The sequence below is a fragment of the Octodon degus genome, unplaced genomic scaffold, assembly GCF_000260255.1.
Source record: "Octodon degus isolate 3935 unplaced genomic scaffold, OctDeg1.0 scaffold00035, whole genome shotgun sequence".
NCBI lineage: Eukaryota > Metazoa > Chordata > Mammalia > Rodentia > Octodontidae > Octodon > Octodon degus.
In genome coordinates this window covers 16,486,616-16,513,330 of record NW_004524611.1, presented here as the reverse complement: position 1 = coordinate 16,513,330, position 26,715 = coordinate 16,486,616, and the positions used below count along the sequence as shown (strand labels likewise).

Here is a 26,715-nt window from a genome sequence, read left to right as displayed (position 1 = left end):
CCTCTGATTTTCATGCCTCGAGGAGACTGGTCCACACCACCCACCAGCAGCAATAAGAGGGCCTTCTTTACATCTTCATGCCCATATATCTCTGGGGCAATAGAAGCAGCCAGCTTTTCATAAAAATCCTCCTCTGCAAGGAAATTGCATTGTTGCCTGGGGGACAAGCACTAGGAAGAAACTAAATTCCAGGCCGTTCTCTCCCCTGCCCCTCACCTGCAATTTGCCTCAGCTCCTCCCTGCTCAGCTCGCCAGCCCCAACTTCATCGTCCTCACTCTTATTCATCTTCACAATTCGGTGTGCTTCCAGGTAAGTTTCTGAGAGCAAGCCCTTGGGACAAGAAAGCCCTGGGCTGTAAATGAAATCTTTTTGACTTGCCTACCACCCGATTCCCTAATGGTTTTTTTACAAAACCCTCTGTTCTACTTTGGTATTTTAGTGCTGTTAGTTTTCTCTAAGGGGATGAAGAGTCCCTTTCTTACCTGGACTACCTGTCGAAAGTCTGTGCGCAAGACTGGCAAGAAGATACCAGTGACACTGACATGGTCCCCAGGCTGAGCAATCCTTGTGTTCTCTCCTTCTACCATCACTGTGATACTGCGAGGGATGTTTCCCACTGGTACTTGGTCACTCTAGCAGAGTACACGGGACAAAGAGAACATAAGGCCCTCAGGGACCCAAGCTTCATCCCTAGACATCACACACGCTCTTTATGACTTCTCAGTCTGCCTAGCCATACACCCCAAACTCACATGTTCTTGCATCTTCATCTCCTGGAATTTGATGAATTTGGAGCCACGCGTCTGCAAATACAGCCGTCCTCCTGAGCGGTTGGTTTGGCACTCCTGGCTCGGACACATGATCAGGGGCATAAAAGTGGGAGCCTGGATCTAGGACACGAGAAAAAAGAAGCATCGATGGAAATCAGAGGGAAATAGCTCCTTATAGCTATTGCTCAAATCACTTTTTTTTTTTTCCAAGTCATTTTCTATGTGCAGCAAACATCATGGAAATAGTTAACCCTCCGAACCATTCTGGTTAACAATGACAAACACCAACAAAACCTATAGAATGGAGGGGCCAGGAAAATGGCTCAGTACAATAAGTGCTTGCCTGGCAAGCGCAAGGTTCTGAGTTCAATCCCTAGTTCCACAAAAAAACCCCCACAAAACTATAGAATGACCATTATGTACCAGATAAACAAGAGTAAACATGCATTTTTCAAAACAATGCCAATAGATAAAACTACATTTTACAAAAAAAAAAAAAAAGATTCAACTGAGTTACATACATTCTTGTTTTATGCCCCATACATACTGGTTGGTAAGTCTCTGCCCCACACTGGTCGCACGTGTAAGTAGCCACTACCATCCTGGGTTTGACTTCAGAGACACGAGTGACAATTCCACGCACAGTAACCAACTTTCCCACAGAATCAGCCCGTACTTCCCGGATCACACGAGGCTTGTTGCTGCTTGGACCTTGAAAGTACAGCTCACTAAAGAGAAAAAATTGTCATCAGTAAGGTCCAAGAAAAAAGTCCCTGGACCTTCCCACAGTGACACTCACAATCTGCGCATGAGCTCAGGAGGATACTGGTTCTGGGGGCTTCGGGCTGCCCCAGGGTCCCGGCTCCGCTGTTCCATCATCAACCGATGCTCAATGTAAACATCCAGAACATCTTTATTTACCACCTAGAAGAGAAACAGGAAAAGGAAACAGCACTGATGCAGGCAAAGTGAGGAAAGGAAGCTTGTTACAGTGGCACAGCCTGTAATCACACTACTTGGGTGGTTGAGGCAGGAGAATTGCCAAGAGTTCAGGGCCAGCCAGAACCACATAGCAAGGGGTCTCAAGTAATAAAAAGATGAGAAAACAGAGAGCACCAGGCACAATCAGTGCCCTCTATTAGGTCAAAGACCACTGCGACCAACAAAGCTCAAAAAACTTGTTTTCCGTGCTCTGCTATGTTCTACAACCACTCACCTCCCTCTCCTTGTACTGAGGCAGGAGCTCTTGTACAGTGTCAGCAAAGAGTCTCACATAGCGCTTTGCATTCTCACAAATTGAGTCCACCAGCTCAGGGTCATCCTCAGCTAGGTCATCCAGGTCCACGTACATTGCCACTTGTTCCCGATGAGCCAGCTGAGCCTGGGGTTGGGAAAAGGCAGAATACTTTAGGGCTGTTATACTGTTTACCCACAAAACCCACTGCTGTGAGCTCAGCAGCCTGATCATCCACAGGGAGAAAGGGCTGCACAGGACAGCAATATACAAGTCCTTGCCGCCCAAAAACAACCTACCTCTCAAGCATGACCTAAAAGCACTCTGATTATTACAGTGTAACATCATGCCACTTATCAATCACCCTACTATACAGGTCACTTACAGACTAACATACCCGGTGAAACAGGGCAGGCCACCTCAAGTGCCACTCCATTCCCAACTCCCTTCACCCTGTGTTGGACTTACCAACTGACTTTCATACTTGAACTGCTTCTTTCCAAATTCGTCATCCTGGTAAAACTCTTGCAGAAACTTCTTAATTCTGTCTACAATGTAAATGTAGAATCACAAGGAGCAATCTTCCTTTTGGATTTCTTATTGCAAATCCCAAAGGGAAGCCTAAAAACCCACTTTTCTTTTAAACTGGGCTGACTAGTTGATTATATAAACATGTAAACAAACATACATAGTTCTCCCCCAAAAAAGCAGCACTCCTTTTTCCAAGTATGTTTTAAGCCAAAAATACACGGCCCTGGCAGTTCCAAGTCTTACCAACACCCCTCCCCAGGGGAATTCCAGTCTGCCTTAGTCTCAGCACCCTTCTACCACGGCCTCCCGCATCTCACAACACACTTGGATCTCAATGTTCTCTGCTCTCCTTCCACCTGTGACTCCCCTTTCTCTCGGGATGTTCTAAATCTGTGCTCCCACGCGGACCTCCACAAGGCGAGTCCTCTACCCCACCCCCGCTCCCGCCACTGCTTCCGCTCTTAGTAAACAAAGAAGCACATGGGCTCGGATTCCAGCCGCCTCACCGCAAGGGATTCCTCCGCCCAAAGCCGGAGTCCGGACGGCGATTGGCTAGCAAGCCCAGGGCCACTTAGTTCCAACCCTCTGCCGCCCCTGGCGGGTTCGCACTAAATCCCCGAATTTCAGGCACGCCCCCACCCTTGGCAGCTGTCTCCGAGGCCACTGCGCGGAAGGACACTGTTTACCGACGACACTCCCTTCGACTGTATCGCGCCACTTCCGCCCGCCTCCACTTCCGCTCGGAGGGCGGCTGGAAATGGCCAATCGCAGCGCGCAGCGGCCCCAGGCTGCCCGCCTCTGGGGCTTCGGCGGGTCTCGGCCGGACGCAGGAACTGGCGAGTCCCTCAAGATTTGGAGGGAGGCAGATCTGGAGTCTCCATCCCTGAGGCCAAAAACCCTTACACGACCACGGCCTAGCTCGCATTCTCTTCTAGGCACGACCCTTCCCTTCTCTACAGCCGCCAGAAGTTATCCTTCCCACGACCCCAACACCCTTCCCGGGCAGGACTACCAGCTCTCCTTCGCCCTCGGCGCTCCCCCGTGGGTCTCCTGGGCACTGTGTGTCTCGCACACGCCGCCGCCCAGCTCTACCTCTAGTCTTGCTCATCCCAGAACCCGCCGACCCCGACCCCAGCTCACACCAACAGGTGTCAGTTGGGTAGCTTCTCTCCCAGAGCTCCCCTCCCAGGCTTGCAGACCCTTACCTTTCTCAAGTGCGTAGTCCTTCAGTGCCATCGCTGCCAATGACCGTTCGGCAGCAGTTGGCGAGAGCAGTAGTTTGACTCCCTAGAAACAGAAAACGGCCACACACAGCACTCGGCAGAACCAACCGAAATTGGCGCGAAACGTCGCCTCCCACGTGACCGGCTACGCTGCTGGTGGGCCAATCGGAAAGATGGCCCTTCGTCCCGCCCACCCGCTACAGGCTTCACTCTTGACCAGTCACCCGGCAAGGCTGGACTGAGTGACGTGAAGGCGGCGGGCGGGTAGAGAAGGACTCGCCGAGAGGGGCGGGGCGGGAGCCGGGTTTCCCGCGGTCCGGCCTGACGCGGGCGGAGGCGAGTCGCTCTTAAAGGGCCACTCCACGTACGTCCTTTTGTTCCCGGGCCACAAGGCGGGGCAGGCCCTACTTTCACCATCTGCTGGTCTACTCTCCAGAACAGCCATGATTTCTCAGTTCTTCATCTTGTCCTCCAAGGGAGACCCGCTCATCTATAAAGACTGTATCCTTGTGCCATGGGGCGGGATGGAGCAGCTGATTGGGAGACGAGTTTAGAGCCCGTTTGTGTCGGCCTCTCCTTAACTGCCCTTCCATCCGGCCAGTCCGTGGGGACAGTGGTGGCCGGGATGTGGCCGAGCTCTTCTACCGGAAGCTGACGGGACTGCCCGGGGACGAGTCCCCGGTTGTCATGGTAACTGCTTAGCGGGAGGGTGCCGTGGGGAGGTTGAGGGGTGGCCTCAACCCTTTCGAGGATTTTTTCCAACAGCCTTTTCAAGGGCTGTTTTTTGTTTGTTTTTCCTTGAAAGTTCCCACTGAGGGGTAATCTTTCTCTAAATGTAACTAAGGAAAATGTATTGAGAGCTGACGGTACAACAGGAGCTTCTCTTGCCTGACTCAATCCTAAGGAACTATAGAACTGGTGCTGCTATTAACGTCGTTTGCATAGTAGGAAACCTCTTCGGGAGGTTTTAGTGATCGCCCAAAGCCACACTGCGACTGTCTGTCTAGCTGGGAACATCAATCAGGGTACAGTTTGGAATCTTTAGAAGCCTTGATCACTACTCCTTTTTCCTAACACCCACTCCCCTCAGTACCACGATGACCGTCATTTCATTCACATCAGACACAGCGGTCTCTATTTGGTGGCCACGACTTCAGAAAACATTTCTCCCTTCAGTCTCCTAGAGCTGCTCTCCAGGTGAGGAGGGCTGGGCTGGACCCCACAGTGGGGCTTGAGAGGATGAGGAGTGGTCCACACCTGGCTCTGTTTCCTCAGGTTAGCTACTCTCCTGGGTGACTACTGTGGCTCCCTCAGTGAAGGGACCATCTCCCGAAATGTGGCTCTTGTTTATGAACTCCTCGATGAAGTATTGGTAAGGACCAATGATTTTCTTATCTTTTCCCATCCCCAGGAAGATACGCCTATTCTTCTTTTGTGGAATCTTGTGATTGGGAGACTAAATCCACTTTTTAGCTCCTGCCTGGAAAGTGCAAGGACCCGGGTTTGATCCCTGGTACCACATACCCTGCCAGCCACCCAAACCAGGCATGGTGGTACACACCTATAATTCCTCCACTGAGAGACTAAGACAGGAGGATCACTATGAGCCTGAGCTTCATAGTGAGACCTTGTACCAAATAAATGAAAGTTAAAAAATAAATAAATAAATAAATCCACTTTTTTCCACCAATTTCCTCCACGGATCACCTCCAAAACACCTGTCCTTCCTTCCTTACCACTAGGACTATGGCTACGTACAGACCACATCCACAGAAATGCTAAGAAACTTCATCCAGACGGAAGCTGTGGTCAGCAAGCCTTTTAGCCTCTTTGATCTCAGCAGTGTTGGCTTGGTGAGTATCAGGGAAAGGAGGAAGAAGCCAGGCCACTGGGGAGCTTCAAAGCTGAGGATTGTTTGCTTTGGGTATTTTACAGTTTGGGGCAGAAACGCAACAGAGCAAAGTGGCCCCCAGCAGTGCAGCCAGCCGTCCAGTCCTTTCCAGTCGTTCTGATCAGGTCAGAGAGGGATCACTAAGGTCAGCCTTTCAGACTTGGGGGGGGATATATATATATACCACATTCCAAGATCCTGGCTTATCATTCCAGTTCCTTTGACATGGGTACCCCTTCTCCCACACGTGTTCTGCCGGAATTACTTTTTTCTGCCTGTTCGTTTTATTGTACTTTATTCTACCTGTTCATTTTAGAATGCAGGTATTTAGTTAGTCTCAACCAATCAAATCCTTTTTTTTTCTCAGAGCCAAAAGAATGAAGTTTTTTTGGATGTGGTGGAAAGATTGTCTGTACTAATAGCATCTAATGTAAGTGTGGGCTTCCAACCCCAGGGCTTGACAGTACTTGGAAAATGAGTTCAGAAGGTTATGACTGGGCACTAACTTCCCTACCACTTCCAGGGGTCACTACTGAAGGTGGATGTACAAGGAGAGCTCCGGCTCAAGAGCTTTCTTCCCAGTGGCTCTGGTGAGGACCTAGGGTTGGGTTTAGGACAGGATCCTTGGTGACGTCGTTGGTGTTTACTGACCTTTTCTGATGTTCTTTCCTCTTAACAGAGATGCGCATTGGCTTGACGGAAGAATTTTGTGTGGGGAAATCAGAGCTGAGAGGTAAAAAAGACTGAGGTGTTTCTCCCTCAGGAGGTCACTGCCAACAATTTTGTGGAAAAAAAATTGAAGATGGGACCTGCCCTGCCCTAGCTGTTCTCTCCCAAAGCATGGATGAGGAGAGGAGCCTCTCTCTTTGCAGGTTATGGGCCGGGAATTCGGGTTGATGAAGTCTCATTTCACAGCTCAGTAAACCTGGACGAGTTTGAGACTCATAGGATCCTCCGGTTGCAGCCACCCCAGGGCGAGGTCAGGATCAGGGTAGCCTAGTAGATGGGAGGGGAAGCATGACACTAAGCTGACTTCATTCCTCTCCTCTCAGCTGACTGTGATGCGGTACCAACTGTCTGATGACCTCCCCTCCCCGCTCCCTTTCCGGCTCTTTCCCTCTGTGCAGTGGGACCGAGACTCAGGCCGGTGAGACCATTTCTTATGTTGTAAAACCACTCTGGAAAGGAAACCAACCCAAAATGTAGATGTTCCTAAGGCTTACTATGGAAGGATGGTGATAGAGGTGATTGGATATCAATGGGAAAGACTTAAGCAGTGGTGTTGGGCTGGATTTTGGCCCGCTACCTTCTTGGGGTATGTCCTGCACAGCCTCATGTAAAAGCCTTGAGTAATGGTAAGATGCCAATAGAATCTAGCCTAAGTAATAGTACTGTGCTTTCTTATCCAGGCTCCAGGTTTATCTGAAGTTACGGTGTGACCTGCCACCAAAGAGGTAAGTGGGGGCCAGTCAGGCCTGGTGCACCAGTGAAAGACAGAAAATGGTGTCAGTCAGATACAAGAACCTGCCACTTACTCCTTTAACTGCATCCACCAACCTTAGAAGCTGAATCCTTTGTAGAGGCTCTAGCATTTGGCAGGGTGGTGTTACACACCTGTGCTGAGCTTCCACTGTGACATTAAAGAGGAACAGGGACAAGGGACTCTGCCTTCCTGGGACTAACCACATTCCTGTCTCTGCAGCCAAGCAGTCAACATCCGGCTGCACCTTCCACTGCCACGAGGGGTGGTCAGGTTAGTGCGTGCTCCCTGGGAAGCTTCCGTGGGGGAACGGTGCTCTGCCAATGCAGGCACCATTGAGCTCCAGACGTTCTCTCCACACTCCAGCCTGTCTCAGGAACTGAGCAGCCCAGAACAGAAGGCAGAGCTGGGGGAGGGAGCCCTTCACTGGGACCTGCCCCGGATACAAGGAGGCTCTCAACTGTCAGGCCTTTTCCAGGTATCCCCTGTTGACCCTCTTGAACCCCATCCCACCTCCACTTGGGCCCCCAATATCCAGCCTCTGCAGGGCAGCTGCTGCCCTATTCACAGTAGTGCAGGTAGCTGCCTGGCCTTATGGCTTCTCTGCTGTCTTTCCTCACAGATGGACGTTCCCAGCCTACTGGGCCCTCCTGGCCATGGACCTTCATCCTCAGTTCCTCCACTAGGACTGGGCCCCGCAAGCTTGTCCTTTGAACTGCCCCGTCACACGTGCTCCGGCCTCCAGGTTCGCTTCCTCAGGCTGACCTTCAGGCCCAGTGGCAATGCCAACCCCCACAAGTGGGTACGCCACCTGAGCCACAGTGATGCCTATGTCATTCGGATCTGAGACTCCCAAACAAGTCTGTGACAAAAGGCAGCAGGCAATCAAATGTGAAGACTTCAGTGTTTTTTTTCTTGAAGTCCTGGCTTGTGGCTCTGGATGTAAGCAGAAGAGTCCTGAGTCTTGAGCGGCCCCGAGTGTCCAGGGACTTGCCCCTTCTGTGGGATCTCACACAGGAAGGCTCAGAACTTACAAATCAACTTTTATTCTGAGGAAGTACTGTACAGTATCTAATAAGAAAGTCACATGGGTTAAACAAGCCTACTTTTTCTTCCACCCTGCTTGCATGAATGCGCATAGGAATCCATGGGAGAGAAGGTCAGCAGATGGACGGTGTTATTACTGAGCAGGCTGAGGGGAGCCAGGTCCAGAGGGCTGGGAACCATTCGCCTTTGGAGTCCCTGGAGCTGGAGGTGGGCTGTCCCCAGCTTCCTGTTTCCCCCCACAGAGGGCACTGCCCCCAAGTGGAGAGGGGGAAGATGAGGTGGGAGGGACTGGAGAAGGATGGGAGGGAGGGCCTCCTTTGCCGTCTCCTGTTGGGGGCAGTGAGACCACAATGTACTTCTGGACACTGCCAGGCCCAGAGGGGGCCGTGCTGGGGGGTGCAGTGGAGGCAGTGGAGACCAGCTTGACAATGGGCTGCACGCTGGGGACTGTGGTGGTGACAGGAGAGGTAGTGGTGGATCCTGAGCCAGGGGCTGAGGTGCTGAGGGACAGGACCTGGTGGAGAAAGGAAGGCAGTGCAGATCACCATGCACCCACTCCATGAAGGCTTTCAATCTTCAGGATCCTGCAGACTGTTGCCAACTTAACTTACAAGCCCCCAGCAAGTGGTCCTTCCATTTCCTTTCTGGCTGTGGGTCTTGGAGGGGACTGGCATCTACTTTGAGGCCCCTCTAAAGAGTTCTGAAGTGACCCAGGCTACTTAGGGTGCTCCTTCTATCCCTTATCCCAGGTGCCACATACCTGCTGAGTGGATGAGGCGCTGGAGGATGATGACATCACAATAAACTTCGTTGGAGGTGGGGAAGGCTGAGGTGGGGCAGCAGCTCGTGCAGACACCAGTGTCTGGACGGGCAGTGCAATGGAGCCAGGGACTTTCAGCAAGCCAGGGGTGCGAGGGCCAGACTGGGGGGCCTGAGACAGGGTCAGTGTGGGCCGGGGCTGTGAGGGAAGAGGCAAGAAGAAAATGTCAGCATCAAGGAGAAGGAAGGGCCTGAATAAAGACCTGGCTGCTCTTGCACTTCCTTGGCACTTCTCTTTAGGACTGGGACATCCTTCACCAGTGAGGCCCAGGGCTCTCTGTGACTATGCTGCCTCAGGGCCCGTGTGTCCCTGGGCACCATGGCCATGTCCCACCTGGGCATCCTCTATTTCCTCCCTTCCTCCACAGCAACCAACCTGTGTGATGGTCAGTGTGGTTCTGTTGACCTGCTGTGCCTGCAGAGCAGCCTGGGCCCGGGCCTTGACCACATGGGAACAGAGGAGGGGCCCAAGGGACCCAAATTCTGCCCGATAGGCATCCTGATTGTCAGGTGGGGGATGCAGCTTAGCCAGTACAGGGGCACAGTGTTTCTGCAGAGAGAAGGCAGAGAGGCACAGTGTGAAAGGACATACCCACTGTTTCACTGGACCCTTGATGGGAAGAGTGCAGGGCCTTCAGTGAGCACAAGGAGTGGTGTGGTTCTCTCTTGGAGTGGTGGGGACTGACTGCCGTGAATAGAAGACTTGCTATACCAACTGTGGGGCAGTGAAGCCAGGCAGCATGTGTTTGCCTTGCACCCACTGGGTCACAGTGATTAAAACTCCTTATTTCTTGGCGCACCTGTGCCTGTCTTTGCGTTAGCGAAACAGCACCAGACTCCAAAGGGTGCTTACATGGCAAAGGGGGGAATAAATGAGTAAGATGTACTGGATGCTTGCTAAACACTACGCCTATGTGTATGGGAGGGGCAGGGCAGGGGCTCTGGTCACCAGAAGGAGGCTCTGCACGTGGTCAGCTCCAATGCGATCGATGTTGCTCAGCACCGGGCCATCCAGGACGCTGCGGATCCGCTCCCCCTCCTGCTGTAGCCGTGGCAGGATCAGAGTCTTGATCACCTGTTGGGAAGGAAGGCGGGAAGCCAGGACACTGGGGTCTCTCAGGTGGCTGGCGGTTGCTCTCTGACCTCAAGCCTGCTTCCCCTCACCCAGCTGTTCCTCCCCAGGGGCCTCACATCATGTCCTAGCTCTGCCAGGCCTGCAATGGAGCCATAACGAGTTGTCCAGGGAGTCTTCTCGTCTACCCAGCTCTGCAGGGAAAGGAAAAGCCAGATAAGTGAGTCTTAAGGCTGTGGACCCAGGTCTTCTAGAATTAACCTTCTTTAAGAAGATACTGCAGGTGAGGCTGGAGCCCCCTAGACCAACCTCCCACCAGTTCTTGTTCCAGGACTTACTTCTTCAGGTACAACCCTCCCACCACAGGTATAGGTGAAGCACTTATCCTGGGGACAATCCTGAGGACAACCCTGGGGTGATGTGAAATAGCTTCTTGGGACTCACCTTAGTGAAGGTCTTTGTGATCCGGGACTGGATGTTGTTAGTGGTGGTACTGAAATGCTTGCAGATCTGGGCCACTAGGCGGGCAGCAAAGTCCCGGAGTGCCCAGTGATTGTCCACATCAGGTCGTAGGCACAGCTGTCTGCTCACGATGCAGGTCATCACGGCTGGAATCAGCTCATGCACCTGTAGGAGGAGGAGTGGGTCAGTGGATGGTGACAAACGGCTTCCTGTGAGTGCCAGCGAGGAGGGCGGGCAGGACCACTCACATATTTTTCTAAATACAATGTAGGGTTGTCCATCAGTGCCTTCACCATGCGCATCAGATAGATGAGCAGGGCCAGGTTATTCTGAACCACATTGACACGGACCTTCAGGAGGGGAAAAGGCAGAGAGCCTCCTCAGATCAACTTCCCCACCACTCCTTCCCCAGCCTCATCCTGGGCCTGGCTTTCCCAGTCCTCTCACCCCTTCTGAGATGAAGGTACTGAACCGAGGCAGCATCTGATAGAGCCCTGGGTCCGTAGCGATGCTCTGCAGAGCTTCCTGTGGGAGGAGGGAAGCAAGTAGGGTGAGAGCAGGAATCATGGGGAGCAATCTGCACGGACTGTAAAAGGAGTCTTGGCTGAGGGCAGATGGGGTCCTTACTGCTCTCTTGGCCTCACAGGACCCCACACAAGCTTCGGTGATCTCTTTGTAGTACAGCTGCTGCTCCACAGAGAGCTCGTGGATGCTGCGAGGCTTCAGGCGCAGAGAGGCCCCCTCCAGCAAGGGTGGTGCCTTCTTCTCTTTCCCTGTGTGAATTGAGTGATGGATCTAAAAAAAAGAAGGCTCCGGAGCAGCCTCAGCACCAGTCAACCCTAAACCTGCCACTTTCCCCCACATGTCTTCCTTTAGATTTCTTAAGCCTTTTGGTACTCTCTAGGCCTGGCCTTACCTACTTCACAAATGACCATCTGGTCTGGGATAAGAGTTGAGGGAGGCCTGGCCTTGAGAACTGACCTTTGCCATCAGCTGGAGTGGCTCCTTGACCTTTGCCTTTCAGGGGTCCATCTTCTTCTTGGCCTGGCTTTGCTGACTTTAGGGGTTCAGTGGCCTCAGCCTTCTGCTGTTCTTTGGGAGCTGGTGGGAAAGCAGTCCCAGCAGGACAAGTGATGTGAGTGGGGAGAGATGTAAAGGAACAAGGCAGGAGTAGAGGGAGAGAAGGGAGTGGGCTCCAGGCATGGAAAAGTTTACCTGGGGGTGGATTCTCTGGTATAGCCGGCTGGCAGCCTTCGATGCTCAGCCAGTGAGCTGTGAGAAAGGAAGCTATTGAGTGAAACTGCTGGACATGGTGACTAGGAAGTCCTTCCACACTAACGTAGATGTGTACTGGCTCCTGCTCTCATCTTGCCATTCACACTGAGGGCTTCTCCACTGTATAGTTCCTCACACCAACATGCTCACTCCCCCTTTTGCACCTCCCTGGCACCCTGCCCACTCCTCTGCTAACCTTTGAGGCAGACATCCAGAGGCACCCGAGGCAAAGGGGTGTTGATGATGTCACTCAGATCCACCTCCTTCTCCTCATAGAAGTAGAGTTCTCGGCCCCCACCAGAAGCAAAACGGAAGGGAATGAATTCCTGAGCATGGAAGCCATAGAGTGGCTGCATCGGGAGGGAAAGAGAGATACTGGTGTGAGAAGCCTGGCAAAAGGCAAGCACAGCACCTGGGAGAATGGCATCTCGCCACCCTGCTTCCATTTGGGGCCTCCCGCCGCCTCCCTTTCTCTCCCAATCACCTCAACATTCTTCAGTTTCAGTGCATAGTCAATATCACTGGTGGTGAGCTTCTGCCGCTTCCCCATGTGCATGAACTTGAGCGCATCCTGGAGGCAGGAGGACAGGAGAAGAGCCATCAGGCATCAGTCTAAGACCAGATGAAAGAAGGGCTCCTGGGTAATATCCTTGACACAACGCTGGGCTAGGCAGCAGGGCCTGGTTACCTGTGCAATCTCTTTGATTCGGTAGCTGACCTCATCTGTCAGCAGCTGGCAGGTTTCCTCCTGAATCTGTGCGATGCCCATTGATTCAGCCACGACCTTCATGGACTCCGAGGGCAGCACAGTATTGCTGAGCTTCAACTTCTTCTCCTCAGCCATAATGGAGTGCCTCCTCCCCTCCCTTGAAGGATGCGGCCCCAGGTGGAGTGATGGAGCCCTTGGCAGGGAGACGGAACAGGTAGAAGAGATAGAAAGAAACACAACTCAAAATCCCTGCTAAATTGAATTCCTGCTCTCCCCCTACCCACCTGCTGCAGCTCTGCTTGACCCAGTTCCCTCATTCTCACAGCTGTGCAGTTCTCAACGGTTCTTTATCTGGGCCCACTCTCACATTAAATCCAGCCTGATTCCTACACTCCCACTTCGTTAGCCCAGGTCACCATCATCTAACTCCTGCAGAACCCACAGCCTCTGAACAAGCTCTTTCTGCTTCCATCTCAGCCTCCCTGTATCTATTCTTCAAGAGCAGCCAAAATGATTGTCAAAATATAATCGAGATTGTCATTTCTCTACCGTAACATTTCTGTTTACTGTAAGAACACTAACAGTGGCCTACGATGTCCTTCAAGATGTCTTCTTCCCTTTACATCTGTCTTTCCTTCTATTTTGTCCTACCCTATCATCCCTCTTGCTGTTTTTTGTATCTGCCAGACATGTTTTAGCTTTTATGCTTTTTGCTTTATGTTCTCCCTAGATGTCCATCTGGCTATCTTAACCATGCTATTTTTTTTTAAATGTATTATACTGGTACATTTTAGATATATACAATGATAACATTCATCGTAGGGAATTTGTAGCTGTACATGATATATCTTGCTTCATTTTCCCCATTCCCTTCCCCTCCCTTCAACCCCTCTTCCCCTGCTTATTTACAAATGCTTTGTTTGCATTTCTTCCATCTTTCCCCTTCCCACCTCCCTTGTTCCCCTTCTCACTTGAACATGACCCTTCTATTTTTTTTTTTTTTATTTTAGTTTTTTTTTTTTTTTTTTTTTTTTAATTCTAGTCTTTTTGTGAGATGGTTTCACTATGTAGGTAAGGCTGGCCTTGAGTTCACTTTGTAGCCCAGCCTCAACCTCTGCAGTGCTGGGATTACAGGTGTGTGCTACCATGTCCAGCTATACCATGCTATTTTATTTCCCTATTCTGCGCTCATTCTCCTCTTTTTCTTTTCTATAGCATGTAATATCTTTTAAGACATTGTATCATTTCTAATTATCAATCTACCTATGATGTGGACAGTGATCTTTATGTTATTATGGATGTATTCTGGGTGCCCAGGCTAGTGCCTTGAGATGTCATAAATAGTAAACACTTTTTGAACAAATGAATGAACTGCAAGGCTTGGAGATGTAGGTGCTCAATAAATACTGGGTATCACAACTACCTAGATGAAAAAGGTATAGGCCAACACCTAAGTTTACACTGGAGTCATGGGAGCTGGCCATTAGGAAGATTAACCTGGTGTTCAGACCTGAGTGCCAAAGAATTTGGTACTTTTCAAACCATCTCGGGTACCCTCACAGACTTGTATAAGCCTTACCTATAAGGGACAAAATTATTCAATACACACTCTGTGCCTGGTGCCAGGTATACAAGAAACAATCGTATCCTAGTTCCCTGGTGAACACCTACTAATCTGTCAATACCCTGCGGTACCCTCTTGCCAGTAAGGAGTCATAAAACACGCTACAGCTTCAGAAGAGTCTCCGATCAGTGGGACAGCAGAAGGAACTCTCAGAGCAGAGCTAACTTGAAGTAGACTCTGCAGTAGTTTCCCAGCAAAAAACCGAGTCCAAGATCCCCAGGCATCGCCAAAGGAGGCTCAGAGAACCCACCCTATCTCCCCCGACATCCCTGCAAAGATACACGTAGTCCCCACGATCACAGACACACAACCAACCGTCCTCTTCCCAGTCCCCACAAGGGTCCCTCAAGGGGTTTCCTCCTCCCGGGTAGTCTTCAGACCCGCCCCCAGCCGACCCAACGCCGGGGGCAGTAAGACTCTCACCGCCGCCAAAGCGCCGCTCACCCGGCGCTCGGCGCCATCTTGGCCCCGCCCCCTCCCTGTCGCAGGTCCTGGCAGAGACGGAGAGCAAGTCACCGTCCCTCCCTCAAGCCATAATAAGTCATATAGTCTCATAGCCTTAAATAATATAAAATATGTTTCTATATATGGTGTAAAAATCACACGCTTCTATTTTCATTACTTCGATTTATTTCTTCACTACCTACCAGCCAGGACCCTCAGCAGGCGCCACAAAACAGGCGGGGAGCTGAGGCTCCACCCCTTTGCGCAAGCGCCACTTGGATTGTAATGTAGCCGCCTACTGCCTCCGAATTTAAAGGGCCCGTTCCCTTCCCAAAGTTAGTTTGAAGCCGGTCTGTGGTTGCTTCTAGGCGGCTCTTTGTCATGGGACCTGTACGGTTAGGAATATTGTTATTCGTGGTGGCAGTGTATAGTGCTTGGGCTGGACCGTCGCGAGAGGAGGACGATGACACAGAACGCTTGCCCAGCAAATGCGAAGGTATCAAAAGGGAGAAGTCTCTATTTGTGTCTGTCTGCCCCACTTGTTTCGTTTAGGCCAAACCAGGTGGAGTGTGATGGGTGGGCTTATTCGTTCTGTTTGACGTGCTGAGCAAGGTTCTGGTGGAGCTTGGCAGAATTGGAATGGGATCAAGGGAGACATGCGTAGTGCCCCCCCAAAACTGTGGCATTACGTTTCCCCTGAGCCTCCCCGAGGGAGTCTGTCTGCTTTTTCTTACAAGCTTGGTTCCCAGTGTGGTGTGAGAATTGTATTTGAGAGACTCTGCCCTGGACAGCCAGCTCAACTGAGCATCAGTATGCAATAATTCCAGCCTGTCATCAGCCGGATCTAAATCTGTAGAGCTTGCAGGAGCAAGGTGTGAGGATCATGTTTTGTAGACATCCTCTGCCCCGCCCTGGTAGAGACGCTGCCAAATTACAGACCCCATCCCACCCTGAGGGTGTTTGAGAATGAGTAAGCTCTTGAACCTCATAAACAGTGATGGGGAGGACACACAACTAAGTTTCGCATCAGCGCAAGGCTTTGCACAGTGTGCTTACTGTAAGGATTTTACTCCAAGCAGCATTTTTCCAGCTGCACTAAGGCGAGACACCGCTGGGAAGGGGCACTAAAGAGTTTGATCATTGAGTATCCTGATTCTCTAGTTTTTTGGCTCCCTGACAGTTTTTTTTTTTTTTTCCTGAGATTCTTTTAATCTTCATCCCACATTCCATATGATTTCATTATTCTTTCCTATCAACTTGTTCTAATCGCTCACTTTCTTTACTTCTGTGTCCCCAGCCTTCACCTTCCTCCTGTCGTTCTTTCTGAACTCGGATCCAATCTTGGCTTAACAACTATGCGAACTTCTACTGTGATCAGAATGCACATAAATCTCCGCATACAGCCCCACACTTCTTAAATTTTCATATCCCATTCCCACCCTGAAAGTGCCTGTCTCATTTACTTTTCTCTCATTGCTGGGACAAAATAATTGACACCCAAAATTAGGGAAGGAAAAGTTTATTTAACTCACAGTTCATGGAAGTTTCAGCAGTCCATAATCAGCTGGCTCCAAAGCAGAGTGTCAAGAGGGTAGCAGTTCATGGTGGAGGAAAACTACAAAAGAAAAGCAAAAAGGGAGAAGCAGTGGCCCAGAGCAAGCCTCCTCCCCTCCTTTATATTGCATTCAGGCTACCCACCCTGGGTAGGTGTAGCACTCACGTCCATAATCCCACCAGCACTAATATCCATAATCCCAGTCTTGGATCATGAATTAATCACAAACTCTAGAAGCCTGCCCCATGATTACATGAGGTTTTGGGGAAACATTTAGACCCAGTGCCTGTGCTTCAGACAGCTCTGAATCTGAACATCTGATAGTCACTAAACCTTTTTAATGTTGTAACTCTATGTCTTTGCTGTTTTTCCTGTTGTCTGAAATAATGACATAATAGCTATTCCTCAACACCCAATTTAAATATCACCTTCTTGGAAGCCTTCTTCCTTATCTGTCACCTTCTGTTATCCTGTAGGTTTTTAAAAATTATTTTTTATAATAATTATTAATGTATTTAGTACAGGGTCTACAGGGTCTTACTACACGGATTGGACTTGTAATGATCTTCCTGTTTGCAGCTTCCCAAAAGCTGGGATTATAGGTGTGTACCACCATGCCCAGTCTTTTAAAATTACTTTTTAATCTTTTCTTCATTTATTTGGTACAGAGTCTCTCTACACAGCTCAGACTTGTGATCCTCCTGTCTCAGCCTCCCCAACCCTGGGATTACAGGTGTGTACCACCATGCCCAGTTTCAGTGGCTGGCATGTCACACTGGGATTCTGGGGTCAGCATGGCCTTTGGTACCCAGGATTGAACCTGGGCCCTTGTGCTTGCTAAGTAGCCACTTAGACCACTGAGCTATCTCCACAGTGCTGTAGGCTCTTGAAGGAAAGGGAGTATCTGTGTATCTCAGGTCATAGCACAGTGCCAAGCACATTTAAGCACTTGGGTTACTTGTACTTTTGTTTGGTTTACTTGTCACTTCTGTATGGGATATTTATTTCTTCTGGGACCTACCAAGTGCCAGATTACATGTTAGGTGATGAAAAGACAGTAACATGGGGCTGGGGAGATAGCTCAGTGGTCTAAGCACCTGCCTGGCAAGTGCAAGCACCCAGGTTTGATCCCTGATACCACAGGCCCCAGAACCCTGGCGTGATGTGCCAGCCACCAAAACTGGGTGTGGTGGTGCATGCCTGTAATCCCAGCGCTGGGGAGGCTGAGACAGGAGGATCACCATGAGTCTGAACTGTATAGTGAAACCCTGTATCTAATAAATATTTTTTTTAAAAGTGACCTTTGAATGAATATTGTATTTGCTAGTCAGATTAAGTTTCTTGGTTTTAGCCCCTGGTGTAGGGTCTGTCATTGCCAGAGACAAAGATCATGGATCTTTTTCTGGGGAGGAGCAGTTGAGACAATCTAGTGATGTAGCCCAGGCCAGCCTCCAACCCATGCAATCCTGCTGTCTCAGCTTTCCAAGTGTCGGGTTTACAGGCATGCACCACCATGCCTGGCCAAGATCATGGGTCTTATGGGTTCTCCATACTGTCACCATGTATACAGAAGGAGCTCAGTAATTTTCAACATAACAGCAAAAACTTACATCCTCATATCTTTATAAGGGTCTTAGTATTATCCCCATTTTAGAGATGGAGAAACTGAGGCACATCAAGATTGTCACAGCTACTGAGAAGCTGAGCTAAATTTCACCCCAAGCATACTCTGCCGCCTTTGGTCATCTGCAGAACTGCTGATGTGTTTACTTGTCTTTCACATTCCCTTGGACATCTCCACACATTATCAGTATGTAAGCTACTGAGCATGGAGCTACAGGAGAAGCTGAGTCGTACTGGCCGATCTCGAGAGGTCTTGGAGCTGGGGCAGGTGCTGGACACAGGCAAGAGGAAGAAACATGTGCCTTACAGCCTGTCGTGAGTCCTTGGTGCTCCGCTACCTCCCAGCCCCAGAATTTGTCCTGAGAGTCCCTACAAGATCCAGGAAGTTTTCGTTCTCCCCTTCCCATAGAGAGACAAGACTGGAAGAGGCCTTGGAGAATTTATGTGAGCAGATCCTGGATTATAGTGTCCATGCTGAGCGCAAGGGGTCGCTGCGATATGCCAAGGTCAGCTTTTTCCCTAGGGGAGGACCCTGATTCTCAGAAACAAAGACCTCTATTCCCTGAGGCCCTCAAGGGATGTATACCCATCTCCCCTCTGCTCTGGGGTGTCCCCTATATGTTCAGGAGCCTGCATCTTACTCTCTTTGAACTCACTCCTGAGACTTCAGTAGTTGACAAAACTGGACGAAGTGGTACTGCACTGGGTTGACCCCATATTCTCCATTGCTCAGGGTCAGAGTCAGACCATGGCGACGCTGAAAGGCCTAGTGCAGAAGGGAGTGAAGGTGGATCTGGGGATCCCTTTGGAGCTGTGGGATGAGCCCAGCGTGGAAGTCACATTCCTCAAGAAGCAGGTAGGATAAGCTGCCACAGTGTCCCGGGAGGTGAGAAGGGAACCTGAGGTGGGGAACTAGGTCCTAGGACTTGACTGTAAGGAATGTCCACCTCTGAACAGGGAGAAGGGGGAAGAGTGAGGACTATGCCATCCATTAAAATGGACCCAAGAGCATATCAAGAAGTAAAACTGGTCAGGCACAGGGGCCTGCTGTGCTGGCTTTGCCCCCAGGGCGAGCTGAGATGGCAATTGAGACTGGGCATGGTGGTGCACCTGTAATCTCAGCACTTGGGAGGCTGTAAACAGGAGAATCACTATGAGTCCGATCTAGTAGTGAGACTCTGAATACCTTGTAGACCCTTCCCTAAAATACAGAACAAAAAATAAAATAAAATAAAATAAAAATAAGCAATACTGAAGCCAAGCATGATAATATACACCTCTAATCTTAGCGTTCTGGGAGGCTGAGGCAGAAGGATCATATTTTTTTATGTATTTAGTACAGGGTCTCACTACACAGATTGGACTCCTAGTGATTCTCCTGTTTTCAGCCTCCCAAGCGCTGGGATTATAGGCACATGCCACCACGCCCAGTCTCAATTGCTGTCTCAGTGTGCCCCGGTCCTGGTGTCTGCCTACGCAGGTGCTTTAATCTGCTGAGCTATCTTGTTGAATTGTTTTTTAGGGGAGGTTTATTGTTTTTGGTGCCAAGGACCAAACCCAGGGCTTCCAGCTTGCTAGGCAAGCATTCTACCTCTGAGCTGAATCCCCAGCCTTTCTGGCTGAGCTATCTGGCTGGCCCTTAGAATCACAATTTTGAGTCCAGCCTAGACAAGTCAGTATCTAAGAATCTATCTCCAAACAAAAAAATAAAAAAGGACTGTGGGCGTAGCTCACTGTGAACCCTGGGCTTTGTCCTGAGTACTTAAGAAAAAAGAAAGATGAATCAGGTTAATACTATCCACCACTGTTTACAAAGTCCAGCAGGCCAAGGCCAGATACTTTATTTTTTGTTGTTTGGCAGAACCAGGGATTGAACTCAGACCCTTGCGTTTGCCAGGCAAGCATTTATTCTACTGAGCTATCTCCCCGGCCCCAAGCAGGCCAGCTACTAATCACACTCTTCCACTTGACCAGTGTGAAACAATGCTGGAGGAGTATGAAGATGTCGTGGGAAACTGGTACTTCCACCATCAGGAGCAGCCCCTACAGCATTTTCTCTGTGAAGGTCATGTGCTCCCAGCCACCGAAACTGGTAAGTGGGTTTTGGGCTGCTCTAGGGCCAGGGTGCAGTGTTTCCTATCCCCAGAACCAAACTTTAAATTGTTTTCTCTCACCCTACCTAGCATGTCTACAGGAAACTTGGACTGGAAAGGAGAAAATCACAGATGGGCAAGAGAAGGAAGAAGGGGAAGAACAAAAAGAAGAGGAAGAAGAGGAAGAGGAAATGACAAAGACAGGACACTCCAAGCATGATCCAGAGGATCTTTGACCCTAGCCTCTGAACCCCCAAGAGGGGTTATGAAAAACCCTCTCTATAGTCTGAGCTGTCCCTGCCCCACAGCTTTAAGGATGTGTTAGTGTGTGACCCCACCCCAATGCTTCTAACCCTTCTTTCCCACCTGATGTCAGGCAGGATCCTGGGGATGAAGGATTGCATGACTATGCGGAGAAGGGTAGGAGCAGCAGATGGATGTCGTGCCTCCACAGGTGAACTCTATGCCTGCCATACCAGCCCCTTGGCAGCTGTGTGTGTGGTGACAACCTTGAAGCTTTTCCCTGTATGTATCTCTACTGCTCCCCAGAGGTCAGCAATGGCATAGAGCTATGGATCTTGGGAAAGTCACTTTGCTTCTAAAGGGATCTAGTTTTAGATCCTTACAAGGAAGATGACAGAACAGATATTCTCTACAACCTATATACTGTACACTACCTGTGTCCAGCAGGCTGCATGCCAGCAAGCTGGGAACAAGAATAGGTTACAGGGTGGGGTGAGGCCATGCTGATTAAGTTAGATACTTGTCTACTTCATAATACTCTCACAGGTGCCAAATTTTATATATGGTTATTAAACTTTTTAAAAATATCAACGGGAAAAAAAATATCAACGGGGCCCAGTTTCAAACATCTGTGCACACATGATAGTTGGTTGATGAGGCAGCACCTAGTCAGTGGGGCCATTGGAGGCTACCTTCCCAGGAGTATGTTTTGGATTGAACCGCGGTCCCTTTGCTTTGCTAAGCTTGTTCTAAGTAGGTGCTTCAGACCACTGAGCCATCTCGCCAGCCCCTTAATTTTTTTTTATGCTTGGTAGTTCTGTTAATTTTTTGGAGACAGGCTCTCACTATGCAGTTCAAGCTGGCCTTGCGCTCACTTTTGTAGCCCCTGGGCTAATCTTGAACTCGCAGTGATCCTCCTGTCTCAACCTCCCAAATGCTGGGATTACAGGCGTCACCATGCACAAAGAACCTTTGGACTAGTCGCGGCAGAATTGTACAGAGAACGTGCTTGCCAGGCAGGCTAGGGCTCAAATTTTATGATGCGCGGGAATTAATTACGTACGTGGCATCGCTTCGGCCGCCATACTTGGGCTTACGGGAGCTCGCAGAGGTCAAAATCCCCCGCGCTTGTCCGACTTCTTTGCTTTTCTCAATAACGAAGACTTCAGTGAGCCATATGACTAGGTCAGTGGGAGGCAAAGAAAACAGATATCCTTAGGAGGATAACCAGCGAGAGCCCACCTATAGACCAGAGGGGCGGGATCGCGGACCGAGGGAGGTTGGGCGATACCATCTTCGGCAGCGGGTTGAGGGCTGTACGTTAAGAGAGAAAGGGGGGCAAAGCTGAGACTCCGAAGGCGCCTCATGGGGGGCCGGGGGCCGGGGCTTGTGGGAGCTCCGAGGTCTCCCACAAGCCCATTTTCTGTCTCCCCAGCCCGTCCCCCCCTGCCATGAGCGGCGTAGTGCGGACCGAAGTTCTGAGCGGGGCGCCTCTGCGGGTGCCCGGCGACCCCTACTCCGTGGTGGTTCTGCTGCAGGGCTACTCGGAGCCGGAGACGGTGGGCGACGCGGTGCGCGCTGACGGCTCCGTCACGCTGGTCCTGCCGCAAGCTTGGGGCCCGGCGTGCAGCCGGCGAGCGTCTCGGCCCGCGGACCGCGAGGCGAGCACAGCTCTGGAGGAGGCGGCGCGTGGCCCCATCCTCGTGGATACTGGGGGACCCTGGACTCGGGAGGCGCTGCTGGGGGCCCTGGCGGGGCAGGGCTTGTCCCCGGGAGACGTGACTCTGGTGGTGGGGACCCACGGGCACTCGGACCATATCGGAAACCTGGGGCTGTTTCCGGGGGCGGCTCTGCTGGTCTCGCACGACTTCTGCCTTCCCGGAGGCCTCTACCTGCCGCACGGGCTGAGTGAGGAGCGGCCCCTGCGCCTGGGGCCCGGGCTGGAAGTGTGGGCCACGCCGGGCCACGGGGGCCAGCGGGACGTGAGCGTGGTGGTGGCAAGCACAGTCCTGGGCACCGTGGTGGTGGCGGGTGATGTGTTTGAGCGCGATGGAGACGAGGGCTCATGGCAGGCGCTGAGCGAGGATCCGGTGGCGCAGGAGCGGAGCCGAAAGAGGATCTTAGGCACCGCCAATGTGGTCGTGCCTGGCCATGGAGCCCCTTTTCGGGTGATTAGGGAAGACTTTCAGCCAGGGACAAATAGTTGTGGGAACAGCACTCGGGAGCCAGTGGTCGGAGATAAGGACCTGACCATGCAAGGATGAGCCCTGACTGGACTTTTTTTTTCCTGGCGCTTGCCAGGAAAGCGTTTATTCCACTGAGCCATCTCCCCGGCCCCTGGACTTCTGTCAGGGAGGGAGAAGCGTTCATAATACGCAGAGGACCTGGGCAACTAGAATCGGAGCAGGCAAGGATGGTCACTGACTTCCAGCCTTCCAGAAGGCAGTTTTTCTAGTCTGGACAGAATGATACTGCCGTCACCATATCATTGCTTGTCACCGCAGCCAACAGTGTCAAGGATTGGCTCGGGTCTCTAAGAATCTTTTGCAGACCTCATTAAAATGAGAAAAAGTTCCTGTGAAGGTCTTCCAAAATAAAAAATAGAAACTGCCCTAATATAAGTTAAAACCTTAATAGCTATAATCATGCACATATGGCAATCAGTCACAAACCTATTGCCTATTTCTTACATAGTGCAGGTTGCTGAGAGGAGGCAGTGACCTCCCCCTTAGTGACTTGATTCATTAATTCACTTTTTAAAAAATGTATTTAGTACAAGATCTACAGGGTCTCACTATACAGAATGGACTCTCAGCGTTTCTCTTGTTTTTAGCCTCCCAAGCACTGGGATTACAGGCTGTGCTACCACACCCCAATTTCAATCCTATCTCAGCATGTCCCTGGGGGCCAGGGAATCCTATCCTATCCCTCTGTCTGCCTAAGTAGGCACGTTAATCCACTGAGTTATCTGGCCGGCCCTTCTTCACTTTTTTGTTCATTCACTGGGTATTTGTTTAACACCTGCAATGTCTCCAGCAGTACTGTAGGTTATGGGATACAACAGTAAGTAAGCAACACAAACTTGCTGTCCTTCATAGAGGTCAGATTCCACAGAGACAGACAAGCAATAAAGTAGTAGCTGTGAAATAATTATGTGTTGTAGGCATGATATGGTGCAGAGGAAGAGATAACTCTTTAAGTTTGAGTGGACAGGAAAAGTCTCTGTCAGAAGATTTTTAAGAAATTGGAAAGGGGGCTGGCCAAATAGCTCAGCAGATTAAAGCACCTGCAAGCAAGCACAGGGGCTGCCTGCATTGAGACTGGGCGTGGTGGCATACACCTGTAATCCCAGCTCTTGGGAGGCTGTAAACAGGCAGATTATCAGAGTCCAGTCTACTAGTGAGACCCTGAACACCCTGTAGATCCTTCCCTAAAATACAAAAAAAAAAAAAAGTAAAGGAAGAAAGCTGGTCATCTGAGAGAATCTGGAAGACAGATACTCCAAGCATGGGGACAGCAGATATAAGCCCCTGAAATGGGACAGCTTGTCCCAATGAACTGGCAAGAAGACTCATGAGTGGAACTACAAAGGTCATGGAAGAGTAGTAAGAAATGGGTTTAGAATTAGGGCCATCCTATAATATCTTGAGGACCATGGTAAGAAGTTAGGGTTTACATTAAGATGGGAGCCATTGGCTCTGAAGCAGGGCATAATACCATGATTTATTTGATTTTCATCACTTTGGTTTTGAGTGGGAAAGGGATTGGTATGAAGCAAGAATATTAGCTGAACTACTGAGGAAGGTCATAGCCTTCCAGTGAGAGAAGTTGATGGCACCTGTCCTTATCCCAAAAAGTTTATTATAATTCATTTCACAATTCTATCCCAGACCTTAGGCCCATTGCCAACCCAGCCTCGGGATCCACAGGAGCACTCAGGTGGGGCAGATGAAGGAGAGAAGCAGGTCCACCTCATTTTGCACAATGAGCTTCACTGGGTGGATGTTGTCCGGCAGAGGCAGGCTGGAGGTCATTTCCCAGGCGTCCACAAAGGCCACGTGGAGATCTGAAAAGGCAGCTCGAAGGAGCCGGTTCACCTGGAGGGTGAACCAGTCGCTGCCATACACAGACTTGTAGCCAGTGTTGGCCAACTTGATGACCACAAGGGTACTGGGTTCCCTGGCCAGCAGGGCCATCACAGCTGCCCGAATCCCTGCCAGGCGTCGCACAAAGATGGTGGGAGGGAAGGTGGTGAAGTGGGCTCCCAAGCCCAGCACCACCACGGTGCGGGGTCCCCCTGCCAGGCCCGCCAGCTCCCTGACCACAGAGTGCAAGGAGGCCACTGGTGTGCGGAGAGAGCGCAGGGGCCAGCTGTGAGCCCGCCAGTGCAACACTATGCCCCGAGTTGTGTCCACAGCCATCAGGGGCCCTGAATGGTAAACAGCATGTAGATCCACCGGCTTCAGGGCTGTTGGGAGGATGAGAATGGGGAGTAAGAGTTAACATTGGGCTCTATTTCCTCATTTAAAAATACAAATGCTCTAGCACCTTTTTCTTCTCAGCATATGCATACCCTGGGGCCGGCTGATCTTGCTCTCCCTAATTTATGATATTGCCAGGGACCTCATCATTTTCCAGTGTCAATGCTTATTCTTGGTCCCCAGTCTCCCAGTCTCTAGCATTTTGTCTCATTGATTTTCTTGAAATGCTCTCAGTTCTTTGTTGTCACTCTGCAGTTTCTGGACTGAGTTTTCCAACTTGGAGTCACTCATTGGCATTCTTGAGTCATCTCTTGGATGAAGATTTACTCCAAGCTAGAAACTGATCATTAGGTTTATGTCCTTGTGCCAGGGTGGCCAGGCTAGGAAACAAGTGGCACCTGGGGTCCAGCCTGTCCACTCCCACACTAGATGAGGCCCCTTCTTTGCAGAGTTCCTGAGTGCATATCCTCCCATGTTGCAAGGTCACTTTGACCGCAAGGGGAATGTTTTTGAGTCACAGCAAGACCTATATCACACAGAGAGGCTCCAGTTTTGCCAGCCTTCTGCCCTGGGCTTCTGTCCATCTTTAGAAACATCTCTTGCTTGGGAAATGAATGTAGTCCACAAGCAGAACTGTTCCCAAGTGACTCTACCAGGTTGCTTGGCTTTTTCATTGTTTTAGAGAGAGGGCCTTGCTATGTAGTTCAGACTGGCCTTGGACTCACTATGTAGTAAAGGCTGATCTTGCACTTGAAGCAGGCCTGCCTCAGTCTGTCAAGTGCTAGGATTACAGACATGAGCCACCACATCTAGCTCTACCAGTTTACTTTGTACTGCCTCAATATTGAAATAGCTGGGTCTCCCTTTCCTACCAGAACGAGGAACTACGTCCAAGATAACACTGCTTGGAAACTGGAGGCTTCAGTCCTTGGAAAAGAAGGTATACAACATCCTAAAGTTCCCAAGGTGGAGGAGCTGGATTCAGACAAGTCCTGTAAAAATGGAAGCCCACCTCCAGACTGTTTTGCCTTGGGAAGCTCCCCAAAATGCTGTTTTCACACCGTAGATAAGAAGGGAGAAGCCAGCTATAGTAGCACATGTCTATAATCCCAGCACTTGGAAAGCTGAGGCAGGATGGCTTCAAGGCCAGCCTGGGCTACAAAATAAGTTCAAGGCCAGGCTGAACTGCATGACAAGATGCTGTCTCAGAAAAGGGGAGGGTTGATCAATGTGGCTGAGGAGACAAGAAGTTTCTCTTCTATGAGAATACAGACTCACCCTGTGGGTCCTACATACTGTGCTTTCTGTGGGATGATGAGAAGACAGAGAAGGAAGTTGAACACTTGTGTTCTTTCTTTTGTTTCTCATCCTTAACTGTCATGTCAGCCCTCTTCCTTAATCCATGCTATGTCATGTTGTAGGATTTGCCCTAAACCCCAGTATATGAGAGGAGGAAACTGAGATGACCCTCAGTTTCTAGGACACTCTTACCACTTTATCTTTTGTCCCCAAGGGAGTAAATATCACAACTCTGTAGCTCAACCATCTCATTTCCACTTCAGGCCCACGTCTTCCAATACCTTGTCCACGTGTTCCCTTAGAAGTCCCCTCCCGCCTCTTGAACCCAGTATGAAAGAGAATGAAGTAGATATGTTGACTTCTTGCACTCACTTGTCTTTGCTCCAGTTCAAGGACCTAACCCCAGTGACACCATTTTGACTCCATTCTAAGGTTGACCAGAGTCATTCAACCACCTCCATTCATTCTAGAACCAGTCAGTCAGCAGCCACCATTGGCTCTTCCAGCATCTTCCTTTACTCTGGACACTATTCACTATTTCTTTACCAATTTAGCCTCTCTTTATTACTGTCTTACAACTGGGCACTGGTTCTCATTCTCTCTCTCTCCCTCTCTCCCTTTTTGCCCCCCTCCACAGTCTGCCCAACACAAAAATTAAAATGCTGCCTTAGTGAGATTTTTGGACTTACCTGTAAACATAAGAAGTATATAATTCTTTATGCCTATTTTTAAAATATATTCTAATTTTTAAATGTTTTTTATCATTCTGTAGGGACTTAAAGTTCAACATATCAAAACTCAATGAAAAATACCTGTTCCATATTATGCCTAAGATGTTT

General features: G+C 50.2%; 6 protein-coding genes across 16 annotated transcripts in view; 3 read left to right on the top strand and 3 right to left on the bottom strand.

The window, feature by feature from the left end:
- Positions 1-3,858, bottom strand: part of Mcm7 (minichromosome maintenance complex component 7) — an 8,137-nt gene extending 4,279 nt beyond the window's left edge. Inside the window, exons 1-9 of one of the 7 annotated variants that reach the window (XM_004630516.2) lie at positions 3,742-3,858; positions 2,474-2,553; positions 1,988-2,152; positions 1,571-1,695; positions 1,319-1,499; positions 754-891; positions 484-633; positions 217-331; positions 4-133 (exon numbers count right to left, since the gene is read on the bottom strand). In XM_004630516.2, coding sequence (XP_004630573.1) covers positions 4-133; positions 217-331; positions 484-633; positions 754-891; positions 1,319-1,499; positions 1,571-1,695; positions 1,988-2,152; positions 2,474-2,553; positions 3,742-3,772 — 1,115 coding nt within the window. In that variant the 5' untranslated portion in view covers positions 3,773-3,858. Of the gene's footprint in view, positions 1-3; positions 134-216; positions 332-483; positions 634-753; positions 892-1,318; positions 1,500-1,570; positions 1,696-1,987; positions 2,153-2,473; positions 2,554-2,779; positions 2,977-3,042; positions 3,149-3,175; positions 3,251-3,741 lie in introns of those variants that run through there. The other 6 variants (XM_023714506.1, XM_023714512.1, XM_023714511.1 and 3 more) reach the window with 6 other exon arrangements.
- Positions 3,859-4,000: 142 nt separating this feature from the next.
- On the top strand, positions 4,001-8,235 carry Ap4m1 (adaptor related protein complex 4 mu 1 subunit). Its single transcript, XM_004630515.2, has 15 exons — positions 4,001-4,260; positions 4,361-4,449; positions 4,850-4,956; positions 5,035-5,131; positions 5,502-5,612; positions 5,695-5,775; positions 6,018-6,080; positions 6,174-6,240; positions 6,330-6,383; positions 6,523-6,629; positions 6,703-6,797; positions 7,060-7,104; positions 7,353-7,403; positions 7,497-7,608; positions 7,753-8,235. Exons 1-15 carry the CDS (start codon positions 4,203-4,205, stop codon positions 7,975-7,977), a joined length of 1,362 nt encoding a protein of 453 aa, XP_004630572.1. The 5' UTR covers positions 4,001-4,202; the 3' UTR covers positions 7,978-8,235.
- Taf6 (TATA-box binding protein associated factor 6) lies at positions 8,158-14,605 on the bottom strand. 2 transcript variants are annotated; one of them, XM_023714513.1, is made up of 15 exons: positions 14,562-14,605; positions 12,494-12,708; positions 12,290-12,376; positions 12,002-12,155; positions 11,746-11,802; positions 11,512-11,631; positions 11,158-11,303; positions 10,978-11,055; positions 10,779-10,880; positions 10,513-10,695; positions 10,188-10,262; positions 9,946-10,071; positions 9,373-9,546; positions 8,938-9,135; positions 8,158-8,691 (listed from the first exon to the last, which is right to left on the bottom strand). In XM_023714513.1, the coding sequence occupies exons 2-15, from the start codon at positions 12,647-12,649 to the stop codon at positions 8,311-8,313; spliced, it is 2,037 nt and encodes a 678-aa protein (XP_023570281.1). In that variant the 5' UTR covers positions 12,650-12,708; positions 14,562-14,605; the 3' UTR covers positions 8,158-8,310. The 2 variants fall into 2 exon arrangements, with proteins under 2 accessions (XP_023570281.1, XP_023570282.1); XM_023714514.1 differs by lacking the exon at positions 14,562-14,605 and adding an exon at positions 14,453-14,554 and having other exon boundaries at positions 12,494-12,707.
- Positions 14,606-14,859: 254 nt separating this feature from the next.
- Cnpy4 (canopy FGF signaling regulator 4) lies at positions 14,860-20,709 on the top strand. Of its 2 annotated transcripts, none has more exons than XM_004630512.2 (6): positions 14,860-15,078; positions 17,949-18,075; positions 18,170-18,266; positions 18,494-18,616; positions 19,735-19,852; positions 19,944-20,709. In XM_004630512.2, exons 1-6 carry the CDS (start codon positions 14,964-14,966, stop codon positions 20,087-20,089), a joined length of 726 nt encoding a protein of 241 aa, XP_004630569.1. In that variant the 5' UTR covers positions 14,860-14,963; the 3' UTR covers positions 20,090-20,709. The 2 variants fall into 2 exon arrangements, with proteins under 2 accessions (XP_004630569.1, XP_023570273.1); XM_023714505.1 differs by having other exon boundaries at positions 15,007-15,078; positions 17,890-18,075.
- Positions 20,710-20,986: 277 nt separating this feature from the next.
- Positions 20,987-22,912, top strand: Mblac1 (metallo-beta-lactamase domain containing 1). The gene is made up of 2 exons (XM_004630602.2): positions 20,987-21,281; positions 21,532-22,912. The coding sequence occupies exons 1-2, from the start codon at positions 21,031-21,033 to the stop codon at positions 22,358-22,360; spliced, it is 1,080 nt and encodes a 359-aa protein (XP_004630659.2). The 5' UTR covers positions 20,987-21,030; the 3' UTR covers positions 22,361-22,912.
- Positions 22,913-23,928: 1,016 nt separating this feature from the next.
- Positions 23,929-26,715, bottom strand: part of LOC101581257 (NXPE family member 3-like) — a 34,091-nt gene continuing 31,304 nt past the window's right edge. For all 3 annotated transcript variants that reach the window (XM_023714395.1, XM_023714393.1, XM_004630601.2), the window contains exon 6: positions 23,929-24,564. In XM_023714395.1, coding sequence (XP_023570163.1) covers positions 24,032-24,564 — 533 coding nt within the window. In that variant the 3' untranslated portion in view covers positions 23,929-24,031. The remainder of the gene's footprint in view (positions 24,565-26,715) is intronic.